The 14347-nt window shown below is 34.1% G+C and overlaps 4 protein-coding genes across 13 annotated transcripts; 1 reads left to right on the forward strand and 3 right to left on the reverse strand.

Moving 5' to 3' along the window:
* Positions 1-359: 359 nt before the first annotated feature.
* On the reverse strand, positions 360-1464 carry LOC8278429. The gene has a single exon (XM_048377022.1). The coding sequence runs from the start codon at positions 684-686 to the stop codon at positions 510-512; it is 177 nt and encodes a 58-aa protein (XP_048232979.1). The 5' UTR covers positions 687-1464; the 3' UTR covers positions 360-509.
* Positions 1465-1541: 77 nt separating this feature from the next.
* LOC8278428 lies at positions 1542-3804 on the reverse strand. 2 transcript variants are annotated; one of them, XM_015716639.3, is made up of 2 exons: positions 3505-3804; positions 1542-2900 (listed from the first exon to the last, which is right to left on the reverse strand). In XM_015716639.3, the coding sequence occupies exons 1-2, from the start codon at positions 3629-3631 to the stop codon at positions 1903-1905; spliced, it is 1125 nt and encodes a 374-aa protein (XP_015572125.1). In that variant the 5' UTR covers positions 3632-3804; the 3' UTR covers positions 1542-1902. The 2 variants fall into 2 exon arrangements, with proteins under 2 accessions (XP_015572125.1, XP_015572126.1); XM_015716640.3 differs by having other exon boundaries at positions 1542-2904; positions 3505-3801.
* A 761-nt stretch (positions 3805-4565) lies between these two features.
* LOC8278427 (trihelix transcription factor GT-1) lies at positions 4566-10904 on the forward strand. 9 transcript variants are annotated; one of them, XR_007216688.1, is made up of 6 exons: positions 4566-5725; positions 7101-7139; positions 8520-8595; positions 8688-8800; positions 8893-8906; positions 9423-9556. XR_007216688.1 is itself a non-coding variant. In XM_048377021.1 (6 exons), the coding sequence occupies exons 1-5, from the start codon at positions 5128-5130 to the stop codon at positions 10229-10231; spliced, it is 1074 nt and encodes a 357-aa protein (XP_048232978.1). In that variant the 5' UTR covers positions 4595-5127; the 3' UTR covers positions 10232-10235; positions 10349-10490. The 9 variants fall into 9 exon arrangements, 5 of the variants coding, with proteins under 5 accessions (XP_048232978.1, XP_015572251.1, XP_048232976.1 ...); XR_007216689.1 differs by having other exon boundaries at positions 9408-9541; XM_048377021.1 differs by lacking the exons at positions 8520-8595; positions 8688-8800; positions 8893-8906 and adding exons at positions 9765-9989; positions 10167-10235; positions 10349-10490 and having other exon boundaries at positions 4595-5725; positions 9408-9554.
* Positions 10905-11079: 175 nt separating this feature from the next.
* On the reverse strand, positions 11080-12938 carry LOC8278426 (mitotic spindle checkpoint protein MAD2). The gene is made up of 7 exons (XM_002514921.4): positions 12591-12938; positions 12406-12421; positions 12168-12298; positions 11837-11957; positions 11639-11742; positions 11426-11547; positions 11080-11325 (listed from the first exon to the last, which is right to left on the reverse strand). The coding sequence occupies exons 1-7, from the start codon at positions 12661-12663 to the stop codon at positions 11269-11271; spliced, it is 624 nt and encodes a 207-aa protein (XP_002514967.1). The 5' UTR covers positions 12664-12938; the 3' UTR covers positions 11080-11268.
* Positions 12939-14347: the final 1409 nt, after the last annotated feature.

The raw sequence follows: 14347 nt of genomic DNA on the forward strand, positions 1-14347 counted from the left end.
GCGAGGCCTCTATGCTCACTTTCAACTTGTCCTTGCACTGGTTGGAATTTTTTAAATAAACATCACAAAAATATTGCTAAATAATAAACATGAACAATATCACCAAAAGAAAAACTGAATTATTTAGCAGCTGATTGTTCTTGTTACGTCCTTTTTTTCATTACGATCTGTAGATGCTAAAGGTAATAATCTACAGGAAGGGAGGGAGGAAAGGAAAGGAGAGTTATCAGCAAAGCTACATTAGCAAACATTTTGCATAGATCGCTTGACTTCAAATCTAAATCAATCCTACACAAACATACGTCGGAAAAGGAATGAAAAGATGAGCAAGAAGAAACAGAATTCTGACAATTAAAAACTATTCTAAGAAAACTGAAGATAAAACTTTCTTATTGAATCAAGAAGGGAAGTAACACACGACAGGATGCTAATAATAGTTTACAGGTAAATAACTATGATGACAATGAATCCTTTTCAGGAGGAAAACAGCAAATCTGGCAACAACGTTTTTATTTTTGAGATTTCTTGCGTAAATCTTTCATCCATTGGAAGCTAAGTATTTTCTTCCTAAGCTTGTTCTTGTTTCCATTCTTGTCTTTGTTCTTGTCTTTTTCCGATTCTGGCTGCGGAGGAGGGTCAGGGGTGTCATAGTCCCATTGGTCAGCCCAGGATAGCCCTGAATCCATCTTTCTTTTTTACTTACTTTCTTTCTTTATTATCTTTCCTGCATTTCTCCTTAGATATTAGCTTATTAAAGATGATCATTTTTTAGTAGTTTACGTCAAACAGCTATTTACTTATTTTAAATGAATGTTGCTGTGTCGTTTCCCCCTCTTCATTTTAAACTAAAACACATTGTTAGGAAGGACTTAGATATTTTTAGTGAAATTGCCTCAACGGCCATTGCTTAATTTAGTTTATTTTTCCTTTAAACCTCTAATCTTTTTTGACTGATAGTATTAAGTTAGTTATTTTGGCTGAAGACTCTTTTTGCTTTCTATAGTTGGATATTGCTTCTTCTTTTTCGTTTTCTTTTCTAACCCTTGACAGAAAGAATGGATGTAAGAAAACAAATATGGTCACTATTGTTCTTGCCATTTTTAGTGGGAAGTTAAAGACCATTTAGAAATCATATTTTGAATGTACTATTTTTACATAATGAATGAATACTAATAATCTTTTTCAAGATGCTAGAATTTTAACATATGTTGAGTTCCCAACTCAATGGGTGTGGCAAAGAAAAGAAAAAATGTGGACTAGATGCAAAGGAGGTTATTGTATTAGTAGAATGTCTAGCTATTTTGGGAAACAAATTAGTTCAGTTTTGATCTTTAATGAGAGCCCCAAATGCAACGCCATATCCATGTCAAACCTTATATTTCTTTTGTCATCAGCGATATTATATTGGAATACTGCAAAACTTGGATGATGGGTATGCCATGACCATGGCCATGGCATAGATGGTCTCAAAAATTCCCCAGGACTGCAAGGGTTATATCTCATCCCCCAATCTGTTAATTATAGGGAAAAACAGATCAGACTGCAAGAACATAGAATGCGATTCTTAATTCATGTAAGAAATAACCAACAGTGAAGTACATTATGGAACAGGTTATTAAGATTATAAATACACAATTACATTTAATGATTAATGATGAATGAAAATATCAATGGCATTCAAAAAGAGGGAGCTAAATGGTCTCTCCAATAGATTGGAGAACCTGAATGATATTTCTGCTCCATCACTTACCAAGCTGTCTCACAGTGATGCCTTAATCTTTCATTGTCCGCTGCTATTCTCAGATCTCCCTTTTATAGAAATGGATTCTAGATACTTGATCCTGCACCTCCTCAGAAGGTCAAGCAGCTTACTAAGAGTGGCATAAACCATTTTGGACTTTATCACCTATAAAATTCAATATGACCAGCAATTTCCCTACATAACAGCTTGGAGTCACTAGCTAATTTCACACTCTTGAATATGACAAGTCCTGTCTGTCTGTGAGTGGATGTTGGCTTATATGCTTTTGCCTCTTCTTCCTTCCCAAGCAACAGAGCTTCCCTGGCAGGTATGACATTTTCCCACCAAAATTCCTGCAAAATCCCTTGTATTAGCTCCCAATAACCACGGTCTCTATATACACGAAATATTGTGCTTCCATTTGGTGTCCAGCAATACAAATCCGCCCATTCTCTATTCATTATTTCCAATTGCCCCTGCACTTGAGGCATGTAATAAAAAGGCATAGTTGACCAGGGCAGACCCACTTCTGGCTTCCCCTTGTTGTAGGGGCACTTAACTTCCAGGATGCCACCTTCAGGAAAGCAACCAAGAAGACCATCCGGGGAAGCACCAAGCCACTCAAGTTGCTCGGCAGAATGGACCGCGAATCCCAAATGGCTAACTTCACGACCTGTGATGCTCTTATAACTGTCTACAGCTGCTGCTTCATTGAGTACACCCCATTCCATGGCTCTTTTGGAGGTTCCTATAATCTGTGTCTCTGATGCAAATACCTTCTCACTCCAGAGCTCAGGGCGACGGTTTCCTTTCCAAAAACCCAAGGCAGTATTGAATGTGCTTGCAGTCAGTTTCTCCCTCCTCAGTGCAAACCATTCCTCTGACCGTTGTGGTGCATTAGACTGGGTAGCGCAGGCTGCCAACACTAGTGATGAGGGTGGACGGACAATGAGAGAGGCAGTTGGAGAGACCAACTCTGCAGCATAGGTGGATATGGTTCTGACAGGTCCACCTTCATACGTTCGCCCCGTGAATAATGGTCTTCCTGCTTTATGATGAAAACTGTGATATCTACTTATGTAGGCATTAGTCATTGCCAAGAAAATGATGCTGTTAAAGGCGGCTTTGTTTGGTCCCAAAGTCCTACAAAAGCCACACACTGGCTGAAAGATCAGTGAGGAGGTTAGGCAAAAAAATGCAAACTAGATTATATATCACAAAAGGTAGTACAAGTAAACAAATTCATTCAGAATGTGTGTAATATATAATGCTCATTCATAGACTTAAACAGGATGTTGCTAAACTACGGGAAAGGAAAAAATGTTTTTACTTTTTCAATGTCATGAAGTCAATTCTTGCTAGTTCATCAATTAACCTTTCATCTCAAGAAAAGGTGTAATTAACAAACACATGCATCAGATTTTAAATCAAAGTAATTGAAATTCCTTAAAAAAGCAATAGCTTTCTTTCTGCTTTCCCTGGTGGATAGAAGAACAGCCTAAGAAGCCTCTTCTAGCAGCTTTATCAAACCTCCGCCTAGATGAGGTTTGACACTTAATAACACACTAAAGACACGAAATTGTTAACCAAAAAGCGAACCAACTGTTCTTTCTTCGCAGGTAATTGAAACCAAATCATAGATTTTGCTAAAGAGTGTCAACAAATCCGTAAATAACTAATCCCCATCAATAAACAAGAATCCTAATCCTCTAAAACCCCGCAAAAGCCTAACTGAAACACACTAATTGTTTTTGATAAAATACCTGAAAGAGATTTTGAGTGGCTAAAGCTGACCCTTTTAGCTGAAACTAAAAGATGGGAAGAAAGGTTTTCAGTAACAACACCAAATGAAGCTCTGGATTGTATAGAAGAAGCTAGGAAAAGCCTCATATTGTTATTATTTTGTTTGCAAACACTGTTTTTTCCATTGAGGATTCTTTTACCAAACCCAGTAAAAAGATTGTAACTTTTAACTTGATTTCTACATCAGTAGCATTTTAGGGTTTGGTCTCGTTACAAAAAAGACTGCAACTGTAAAAAAAAAATGCAAAGGCAGACAGAGAGAAGCAGAGGCCAAATTCTTGATTTTTATTATCAAATCAGTGAAAGAACTTATAGAATGAAACGTCGGCGTTTCAGTGGGACTACATTTTAACTCATCCAGGCCCAATAACATCTCACTCCGCAACCCATGAGAGCCATTCCCTCTTAATTTGGCTCAAAAATTAGCATAACAGTCTCTATTCTGAAATGAGTGTACGAACTCTGTTTTTACCTTAATTGTATTTCGAAATGACTTTTCGCCTTCTAAGTAATGTTTTGATTTCATATTTTCTAAAACAATAGAAGTTATATTAAAATTTTAAAAAAAAATTAATAAATATTTTAAAGTTGAGTCATCTTCTTTACAAATATTGTTATTTCTAATTTTAATATATAAACTAATCTTTAGATTTAAAGAGTAACATGCTTTTTTTTTTTTAATTGCATCTTAAATTTCAAGAATTGGATTGATTTATTTATGCTAAATGTGAGGTTGGGGTTTTTTGAATATTTTTAAATTTTAAATTCTTTTTAAGCTTTAGATTTTTTTTAGAAAGACAGATGAATTGATATTTCTTGTAAAATAAATAATAAAATTTCAATTGAATGAATAAGACATTCAAAACAACAAATAGTAATTCTAAATACACTTTAAAATGGTCCAATAGTCATAGGTTGTAAAATGAATACACTAGATTACTATTTTTACAAAAAATAGTACAGAAATTGTATGCTTTACATCCACTAATTGTGGTTAATTCTAATAAATATGATTACAATATTTGTACAAGTGCAAATTGTTACTATGTTCTATTATAAAACATTATATTTCAAGTCATGTATAAAATGATATGAATCAGAGCCAAAAACGGTGATAAAACTGCTTAATTTAATTACATCACAAAATAATATAAATTAAATTAGAGATAAACATGATCTTTTTGTCCCTAAATCTTCAATAAATTAGATGGATTAAGTAAAGGAAAAAAAAAAAAAGGAAAAAAGAGAAGCACACGCAGAGAGAGAAAGAGAGAGAGAGAGACAAATAGTCCACCTGAACCATCTTCTCTTTATTCATTCTGCTAATCATTCACAAAAGCTTTTACTTCACGCACCCTCTGCGCTGAAAACCCACTTAACAGCCAAACTTACCGTCTCCAGAAAAGTGAACCCAGGAAGGAAATTGCATAAAAACCCAATCTTTGTTATTAATTCAATCTTTACTGCAATGGGTTGTTCTTCTCTTCTTCTTATTCTTGTAATGAAATCCCTCTCTTTCTTGAACTAAAAACAATAACCCATAAGCCAAAACTCCCCCAGAAATAAGAGATCCTTTTTAAATCATGTACTTATCAGAGAAAACTAGGCCTATTGATTTTTACAAAGAAGAAGTAGCACCAACAGCGACGAGAGAGAACATGATTATTGAAGTTGTTTCAACTAATGGAGAATTGCCACCTCATCAGCAACATCATCATATTCACAACCCACATAATCCTCAACCCCAACAACAACAGCAACAGCAGCAGCAACAGATGATTCTTGGAGAAAGTAGTGGTGAAGATACGCATGAAGTGAAAGCACCAAAAAAGAGAGCTGAAACATGGGTTCAAGATGAAACAAGAAGTTTAATTGGTCTTAGAAGAGAAATGGATGGATTGTTTAATACTTCTAAGTCAAATAAGCATCTCTGGGAGTCAATTTCTTCAAAAATGAGAGAAAAAGGATTTGATAGATCTCCTACTATGTGCACTGATAAGTGGAGAAACTTGTTGAAAGAATTTAAAAAAGCTAGACATCAAGAAAGAGGAAGTGGTTCTGCTAAAATGTCTTACTATAAAGAGATTGATGAGATTTTAAGGGAGAGGAGCAAGAATGCTCAGTACAAGAGTCCTACTCCTACTTCTAAAGTTGATTCCTTTATGCAATTTGCTGACAAAGGTAAATTAGGGATTCTTTTTTTTTTTTTTTTTCTAATTTTTCTTATTTACTAATTTTATTTGAGTTGGAATAGCTTGTTTAAATTTTATGTTTATTGCATGCGGATTTAATGGACTGAGTGGTGATGAATTTCCCGAGATTGGAAAGAAAAGAAATTAACTATTTTAGTTTTGATTCTTGGAATTGTTTTCTTTCTTCTTGGGGTGTATGCTAAGGGTTGGTAATAACGTAATTGGCCCTTATTAGATTGTTTTGTCACTTGATTCTAACTTATGTAAGGAGCGTACTGGGTTCTAAAATTAAGATAGGCGTGTCATGAATCTGCTCTGAAGCTGGAGCTGTTTTGATGTGGCATAAAACTAGCAAAAATATATAAAAGAGTTCTAAAACTAAGCTTAGTGGTAAACCATGGGTTAAAAAATTTTCTGGTTTTGAAATTGGCACAGTGGAAATTGAATAAGGGTGAACAATTTGAAGAGAGCTGGAAAAGATGCCATTGTGGCTGTGATTTGGCAGAAAGGGTTATTAGGGCTCATAATCATTGCCATTTATGACAGTAAAAATTTAGGAAATTGTGGATTTCTTGATGGTGTAGGGAAAAACTATATATAACAAAGAAAGCAAAAAATTTAGATTTACGTTCTCAGGGATGTGAACAGTTCCCATGATGTGTGCCTCTAGCAGTTCTACTGACTAGATTTATTGATCATTAGTGGATTAGTGGGCAAGCCTTTATTAGTGTGCTCCCTCCTTTCTCCTCAGCTTATGAGATGACTGACTTGCTTATTGAATGTGTCTGGAATTTTTCACTCTGATTCATTATTTATTGTATATTAGCTTTATGCCTCTGATTTTGGGTGACGTTGTCATAGTAAGTCAAAGAAGCTAGATTTCTGAGTAATGTTTCTAAGACTATCCTAACCTTCTCTTGCTTTTTAATTTATTTTGTTGCTTATCAACCCCCAACAGCCTTCCCCTCCCTCCTCTTGTATAAGTGTGCCTATACATGTATATATTTCACATTGCAAAACACAAAGCTATTTCTTTTATCCCAATTGATAAATTACAAGCACAATTCTCTAATGTGGCTTTCTAAGCTGACGTGAAACATTTTATCATGGTTTTATCCCTTGAATCATGTTATTTGAATGTCACTTAGTCACCATATTTAGTGATCATCTAGTTTTTTTCTTGCCTCTTTTACAAGCATGCGTTATTTATTTTTCAGCCATTTGCTCAAGATGATTTCTGTACCATAATCATTTCTGGATTTTATTTCCATCTAGGTGGCTTATTGCACTGTTGCAAATATGAAATCTTTGCTTCTATCATCATGACATTAACATGTATCAAAATATTTGTTTGACTTGCCCAGGCTTTGATGATACTAGTATATCTTTTGGACCTGTGGAAGGTACGCCATTGTTACTGATTCTAAGCATTGTAGTTTATATTTTAAGTTTCCCTGTTACTAAATTGCATGCATGCAGAAGGTATGGATTTCTTCTTCTTCTTCTTCTTCTTCTTCTTCTTCTCTCTCTCTTGTCTTGTTTTTTGGTGGGCATGTGGCTGGGGGTTTCCTTTGTCTTTTAGTAACCGAGTCTTAAGCAGCCTTCGTTCCTCAATCTCATAACAACTAGTAGCTGACAGAATAATGGTTCATAAGGTTAACCAATCAAGAACCTACTAGTTAATGCCAACGCTATTCTTACTAATAAATGATTATATCTGTCAGAAGTCATTAACATATTAATTAATTATTGTAACCATCCTTTGTACCCCTTAGGTACTATTAACCACCTCATAAATTGCAATTATCCCTTTAAACTTTCATCAAGCAAGTTAGAAGCATCCTTTACACACTTTCCTTTGATGGAACAAAAAGCAAGGACTTTTTTGCAACTTTAGCTCTAGATTATTTCTATATAGTAAATTTATGTTCCTTGCCTATGTTTGGCTTCCATTGATTCGTTGTTGAACATTACTTGAAGGGTTTTTTCCAATTTATCACAATTTTGTTTGTGAGTATTTGACCGTGGATTTTCTAAAATGAATTTGAATTTGCGCCATTTACTTTTCCTTTCCTGCTTGACTCTAAAATTCAAGAATGGTAGCCCAATCTGCCCTGATAGGGAAATAGCAAATAAATGTCTAATTGTATGTAAATAAAGCTCATTTAAGTAAAGAATACCACGAATAATACGTTACACATACACATGCATCCTCAATGATCAATCAATATATTGAATGGAACACCTCATAATGGTCTACTTAACAATTAGCATCTATCTATTATTAGCTGCTCTTGACAACCAATGTCATTTTATTTTCATTTTTAAGATAATAAAATGTGAATGGAAATTATGAGCTGTGTTTTTCATTTCATTTCCACCCAAATTGAAGTTATCAAAAATATCAAAATGGAGCCATAAAAAGAATTGGGTTCTTGTTTAGCAAACAAGAAAATGTAATATTATTACAGAAATTGCATTTTAGTTACGTGTTTAAAGTGAACCAAACATTGCTGAGTTCTTTTCTCCATCTTAAATTTAACCTTAAGAATTCGTCATGCCTGCCACCAATCTTTACTTTTGTGCTTCACTTAGTATTTTATTCAATCATATATTTTATGGATAATTTATCACTGACAATCTGTGCCACAGAAAATCAATCATAGAAAATTGATGTTTGAATATGGAAATCAATGTTGAGACATGTAATTTAAATGTAAAAGACTCTTTTAGGCAGTTGTTAAACGGACAAAGCGTGTTTAGTTCTTTTCGGCAATATGCAGCTGGCTTTCCACCCCTCCTGGGAGGCTGGACCCATGAATCATGCAATATGATTATCTATGGACCTGTTTCCATTTTGTATGTATCTTTCCCCTTCTAGTTTGTATTTGCATTTTTGAGCATTCTCTGACCTGGCTGTAAAACGTAGCTGTATGATCTGCCATGTACAGAATGAAAACTCCATTCTCGATTCTGATTAAATAATGACTCTCTTGAAAAAAGTAACATTGACGCCCATGTAAATGGAGGTGCTCTACCTAACTGAGCTAGTGGCTATATTGATGTGAGTGACGATATCGACTGTGACTTTGATACAGAATCAACTTTATATTGTTTCTGATAGCTAGATCTTTTGTTCTTTTTTCTATTTTGCAGCTTGTGGTGGTAAGGTATGTTGCTTTAGGAAGCTCCATATACTTCATTTAGTATAATAAGATCCTTACTAAAAGAGATTCCAATACAGTGTTATTATCCTTTGTTCTATTTGATATATTGGATGTGTTTTCTATCCCTCCAATATGCAGTGCCATTTAAACTCTCTGATACAAAACTCTAGTGATTGCTATGGCTTATGTTCACCATAGCTGTGTGGATCAAACCCTATTAAACAAATTATGCATTTTGTCTTGGGTGTATGTGTTGCTTCATTGTCAATTATTATATATATCTTTTTTTTCTCCTGGGAATTATTTACTTATCTGTTCTGATAAATTCATTCTCTATTTCATCATATCAATACTAAGTTAATAGAGAATAATATTTTTTTTAAATATAGAGTTGCTTTCTTGCTTTTTCTGTGCATTCTTTCAAGATTCATCTTGTGATTCATATTTTCTGTACCTTTTCCTATTTAATTTATTTTAAAGAGATATGCATTTCCCTCGTTGAAGTTCCTTGGTGTGCAGCCAGTGGCAGGCCAACTCTCAACCTTGAAAGACGTCTAGATCATGATGGACATCCTCTTGCCATCACCGCAGCTGATGCAGTTGCAGCAAGTGGAGTTCCTCCTTGGAATTGGAGGGAGACCCCTGGAAGTGGTATATTTCTAAATTAAAATCTATTGTTAACTAATCTCGTGTAGAATGTGAAACTTTCTGACATTACTTGCGCAAAGGAATCTGTTCTGAGCTAGCCCTTCTGATCCTGAGTTGCTGGTCCTCAATCTATTTAATAGAGATGACGATTAATTGATGGTAGAGATCTTATCTTGATTTCTTCTTTAACTCTCGACTTTCCCCATTTGGTAGGTGCCGAGGGTCAATCATTTGGTGGGAGAGTGATAACAGTGAAGTATGGAGACTATACAAGAAGAATTGGTATTGATGGTACTGCAGATGCCATCAGGGAGGCAGTCAAGTCAGCTTTCAGATTAAGGACTAAACGTGCATTCTGGTTGGAGGATGAAGACCAGATAATTCGTAGTCTTGACAGGGACATGCCTGTGGGGAATTACACACTTCACCTTGATGAAGGTAATTGATGCATTAGTACTTTCATCCGATGATTAATCAATGTTACTCATAAAAATACCTGAAGGGGGCCAAGTCATTTTTAATATTAAGAGGTCCTCTGAATTTTATTAGACCTGAAAAACTCTTCAGTAGCTTTTGACTTTGTGAAATATATAATTTATCGAGTGGTTACTGCAGAAGAATATGCTGAGAATGTTAACAGAAAGAATGACTCAGATCTGATAGAGCTGCTCATAGATTAGGATGGTATTAATTTGTACTTTTTTGTGACTCCAATTTAATAATGTCTACATCAGATACATTATGCTTTAAATTAAATAAACTCAAAATATTAAAACCAACTAAATCTTCATTTTCAGGATTAGCTATCAAAGTGTGCCTGTATGATGAGTCAGACCACATACCAGTGCATACTGAGGAAAAAGTTTTCTACACTGAAGATGACTACAGAGAATTTCTGGTTCGTCGAGGCTGGACATGCCTAAGGGAATTTGACGGTTATAGAAACATCGATAACATGGATGATCTTCGACCTGGTGTTATATATCGCGGTTCGAGTTGAGAGCAAGCACATTGACCATATTTTACATTTTCATTGCCTCCAGTTTCCTTGAAGGAGCTGTTATTATATCAGTTTGGAACTGTATCACACAATTGTGTATATAGCATGCTGTAATTTGTTAGATGATAGAAATGGAGAAAAATTCACTCGTCCAATGTTTGTTGTACATATGTATTTTATATCATGGACGAAAACGAATTTTTGACTACATCTGGCATCTGGAATTTTTTACTCCAAATATGGGACCCTATTTGGAGCGTTTGGAAACCCATTTGAAACTTGACTGCCTGAACCTGTTGGATTCTTGCTGAAAGTTCTATGTTATGAAACATTTATATGCCCATTTGACTTGACGCTTGCAAGTTATAACTATGTCTTTGAGTGTTTTAGATGATTGATGTAAATATAAATTTGTATTCGTTTTATCGATTGAGAACATCTTTTAGAGTAAAAAGTAAGGATTTTTTCCCTTAGATAAAAGGAAAAAGAAAAAAGAAAACCATTTCTAGCATAAAAAACCCCTCAGTGTACCAAAGAAACTCGGGGTAAATTGATATTGAATGCTTGGTGTTCTCCAAATACAAGTAAAACAGGGGGGCAAAGCAAACAACTCGAAACATCAATTTTTACACAAAATGTGAATAAAAGATTCACAGTAACCATTCAAAAGGGAAAAGCCCAAACATGCCACCAAAAAGTTAAGGTAATCTCATCTCTCTACTGCTCATCCCATTCATCATTCTTGTATGAAACCAGAGTGTCAACCTTGTGTATCTGCATCACCCACAACAAACAATTTTAATATATAATCCTTATCCAACAACAAATTCTCACTTCAATTCTATGGCCGATTTGCTGCTATCCAATACTTTACCTTGGTATCAAAAGAATGCAATTTCACCATCTGTGGATTGGCTATCAATTTCGGATCACTCTCAATCCAAGTGAAAGGGACTGCAACATCTTTATCCGTATATGCTAACACATCAAAAACACCTTAAAACATTGAAAAACAGGAAGTTAGGAACATAATCTAGAGATGAGCAAATGAATCCAGAAAATGATTCAGTAATGACCACTTTCTTACAAGCTTCGTCAAGGCATGGCAAGTAAGTAATACTAGAAGCTATCTGGCGCATGATTGCCTGTATCTCCCTCATTATTTCTTTGTCACTCTTTTCCCTCGACACCCTGGAATCATGAAGTCCAATAAATCATGAAAATGTAATGCCCCCAAAAGCTATAAACTATGAAATACACCCAAACAAGAGGAGAAAAAAACTACCCCTTCTGGACGACCTCACTATCAGTCTCAATGCTGAAGTTCCATCTCTCTAGGACCTCATTGGTGGCCTTGCTCATTATCACAAGAACAACCCTTTGTAACTTTCCAGCTTCTAACCACTCTTTACAAAAATTCAAGCATTAAATATTTCAGTATTTTTATCACATGAAGAAAAATCAGTACTCAACCATCACTTCTAGGGACCCAGGACAGAAAATGAAGCAGCAAATTCGTGTTGGTAAATTGTATGTATTGTTTTTCCTTTTCTGTTCATTTTCTTACTGACCAAACAGTGTCAAAATGCAAAACAGTAAAACAGACAGGATCTTACCTGATAACTGAGCGTTTAGGTTGGCAATAAAGGATTTAACACCTTCATCTTGTGTGAGCAACATTGGTAACCCATATTTCTTCACCTTCGCAAAACTTTCTTCTGGATAAACCCCACGATTGTATAGAATACTAAACCAACAATTCATCTATCAGTAATCATTTAAAAGAAATACCAACATAAGAAAATTACAAAAACAGCATGCACAAATAGTCAAAAACCCAATAAAATTTCTTACCTGTTTGCTGCATAACCTGAAAAAGTGATTACAAAGAAACATATAAAGATCAATCCTTTCTCCAAAACCAAAGAAAGAAATCAAGAATTCAACTTAAAAACATCACTCCTTTTCTCCAAAACCCAAGAAAGAAATCAAGAACTGAACTAACAAGCGGGAATTAAAAGACTGTTTGATTGACATACCGAAGAACTCGCTGACAATTGCTGCAGAACCACGTAGAGTGATGATATCTTTAGCAACAGTTTTAGATGCCATTACAGGTTCTTTTACTTTTTCTAATCTCGTAAAATCACTATGAAGTCGAGAAAAGATAAAAAAGGATATGGGTTATTCTTGGTGGGATCAAAAGGATTTTATTTGAATTGTAAACACAATGAAGAAAAAAAAAAAAACAAAGATGGTTTTAAATTTGGGATTCAAAGCTTAATTGGCAAAATTGGAATTGAAATGGAAATTTCGATTGAGTTTGGAAAGAAATAGAACTGCTTAGGGTTTGCGAAAATGAACTGTGGAGAAGGCAAATGCAACGGCTAGTTTTTATGGCTCCTTCTCGAGGCAAACGGTAAGATTTTTTAAATTGCGCCTTCAACGGTTATAAAAATGGGACCGGCTGGCTTCGGAATCCGATTAAGCGCTCATAAACGACATGCTGTTTAATAAACAAGTTGGTCCAACTTGACAAATGAAGCACTTTTATCCCTATAATTATGAGCGAGTTTCACATTTCCCTCTCATCTTATTTTTGGGCCATTTAAGCACAAGAATTCTGTTTTTTCTTTTTCATATTCTATTTTTTCTAAATGTTAAAAAGACATGTCCCAAGACCAAAGTGCAGAATCTCCATATTACTCTCTCTATAATATTCATATTTTTATTTTTTGGGAGAAAAAAGCCGAATCTCATAATCGTATCGAATCTAATCATTAGAGAAAAATAAAAACCGAAGAAAAGTAGGAACATAATTTGAAAGAGCGTTTTTTCAGGTTTCCTTTTATTAAGCAAGAACAAACACTTTGTTTTATTGTAAAAGAGTTATTTTATAGTTAATTTTGTTTAATTATTTTATTTTTAAAAACTACTAATATAAAAGACTATAAATAATTGCCACACCAGCATGGAAGCAATGATTGTAACTAGTATTTCCATTACATAAGAGGCCAATATAATGTGAAGGATAAAATATAATTTATTAGACCTAATCATGGGCTCAAGAACTTGTGTAAAATATGTTAAATTTTAATAAAAATATAAAAATAATTTCTCAAAACATATTATTTTATTAAATGGCAAATCTAGTCTAATTTTAGTAATATATTTAAAAAAGAAGGACATATTACTGCAACACTTCAAATAATATGAAATATACACTTGAAATTCTCATTTTCTAATAATAAATTATTACCCATTTAGATTTAATTTAATATTATTTTACTATTTCATCGTAATGTGAAGCAAATATTTCTCTAGGCATACTATATTACTTTATAGTATTTTAAAATTGTCTTTAAAGTATATTATTATTTTCTCCTTAAGATGTGATGTATTATTCTTAAATTTTAAAATTGAAATTAAAATATTTTCTATTTATTATCAATAAATAACTAGTCGAATGTATTAAAATAATAAAATAAACTACAATACTATACTAAAAGTAATATCAAATCTCTTTCTCTTTCTCTCTCTCTCTCGAACATCAACTTAAGCTTAATTTCTCAGTAAAAGATGATTTCTGGTAATTCTTATTATCGGAAATCTGCCATGTAAATTCAGAGAATTTTATATATATATGGTTTCTATATATATTTAGACAATGTTTTTTTGTGTTTGGATTTTTGGCGACTGTTATTGGTCAGTCTTGGTCTATACCGGTGTTGTCCGGGTCCTTCACACGATTGCTCTTTGGAGCGCTGCCAGGGGCCCGAATGTAATAAAGAAACAT

The sequence above is a fragment of the Ricinus communis genome, chromosome 7 (assembly GCF_019578655.1).
Source record: "Ricinus communis isolate WT05 ecotype wild-type chromosome 7, ASM1957865v1, whole genome shotgun sequence".
Classification (NCBI taxonomy): domain Eukaryota; kingdom Viridiplantae; phylum Streptophyta; class Magnoliopsida; order Malpighiales; family Euphorbiaceae; genus Ricinus; species Ricinus communis.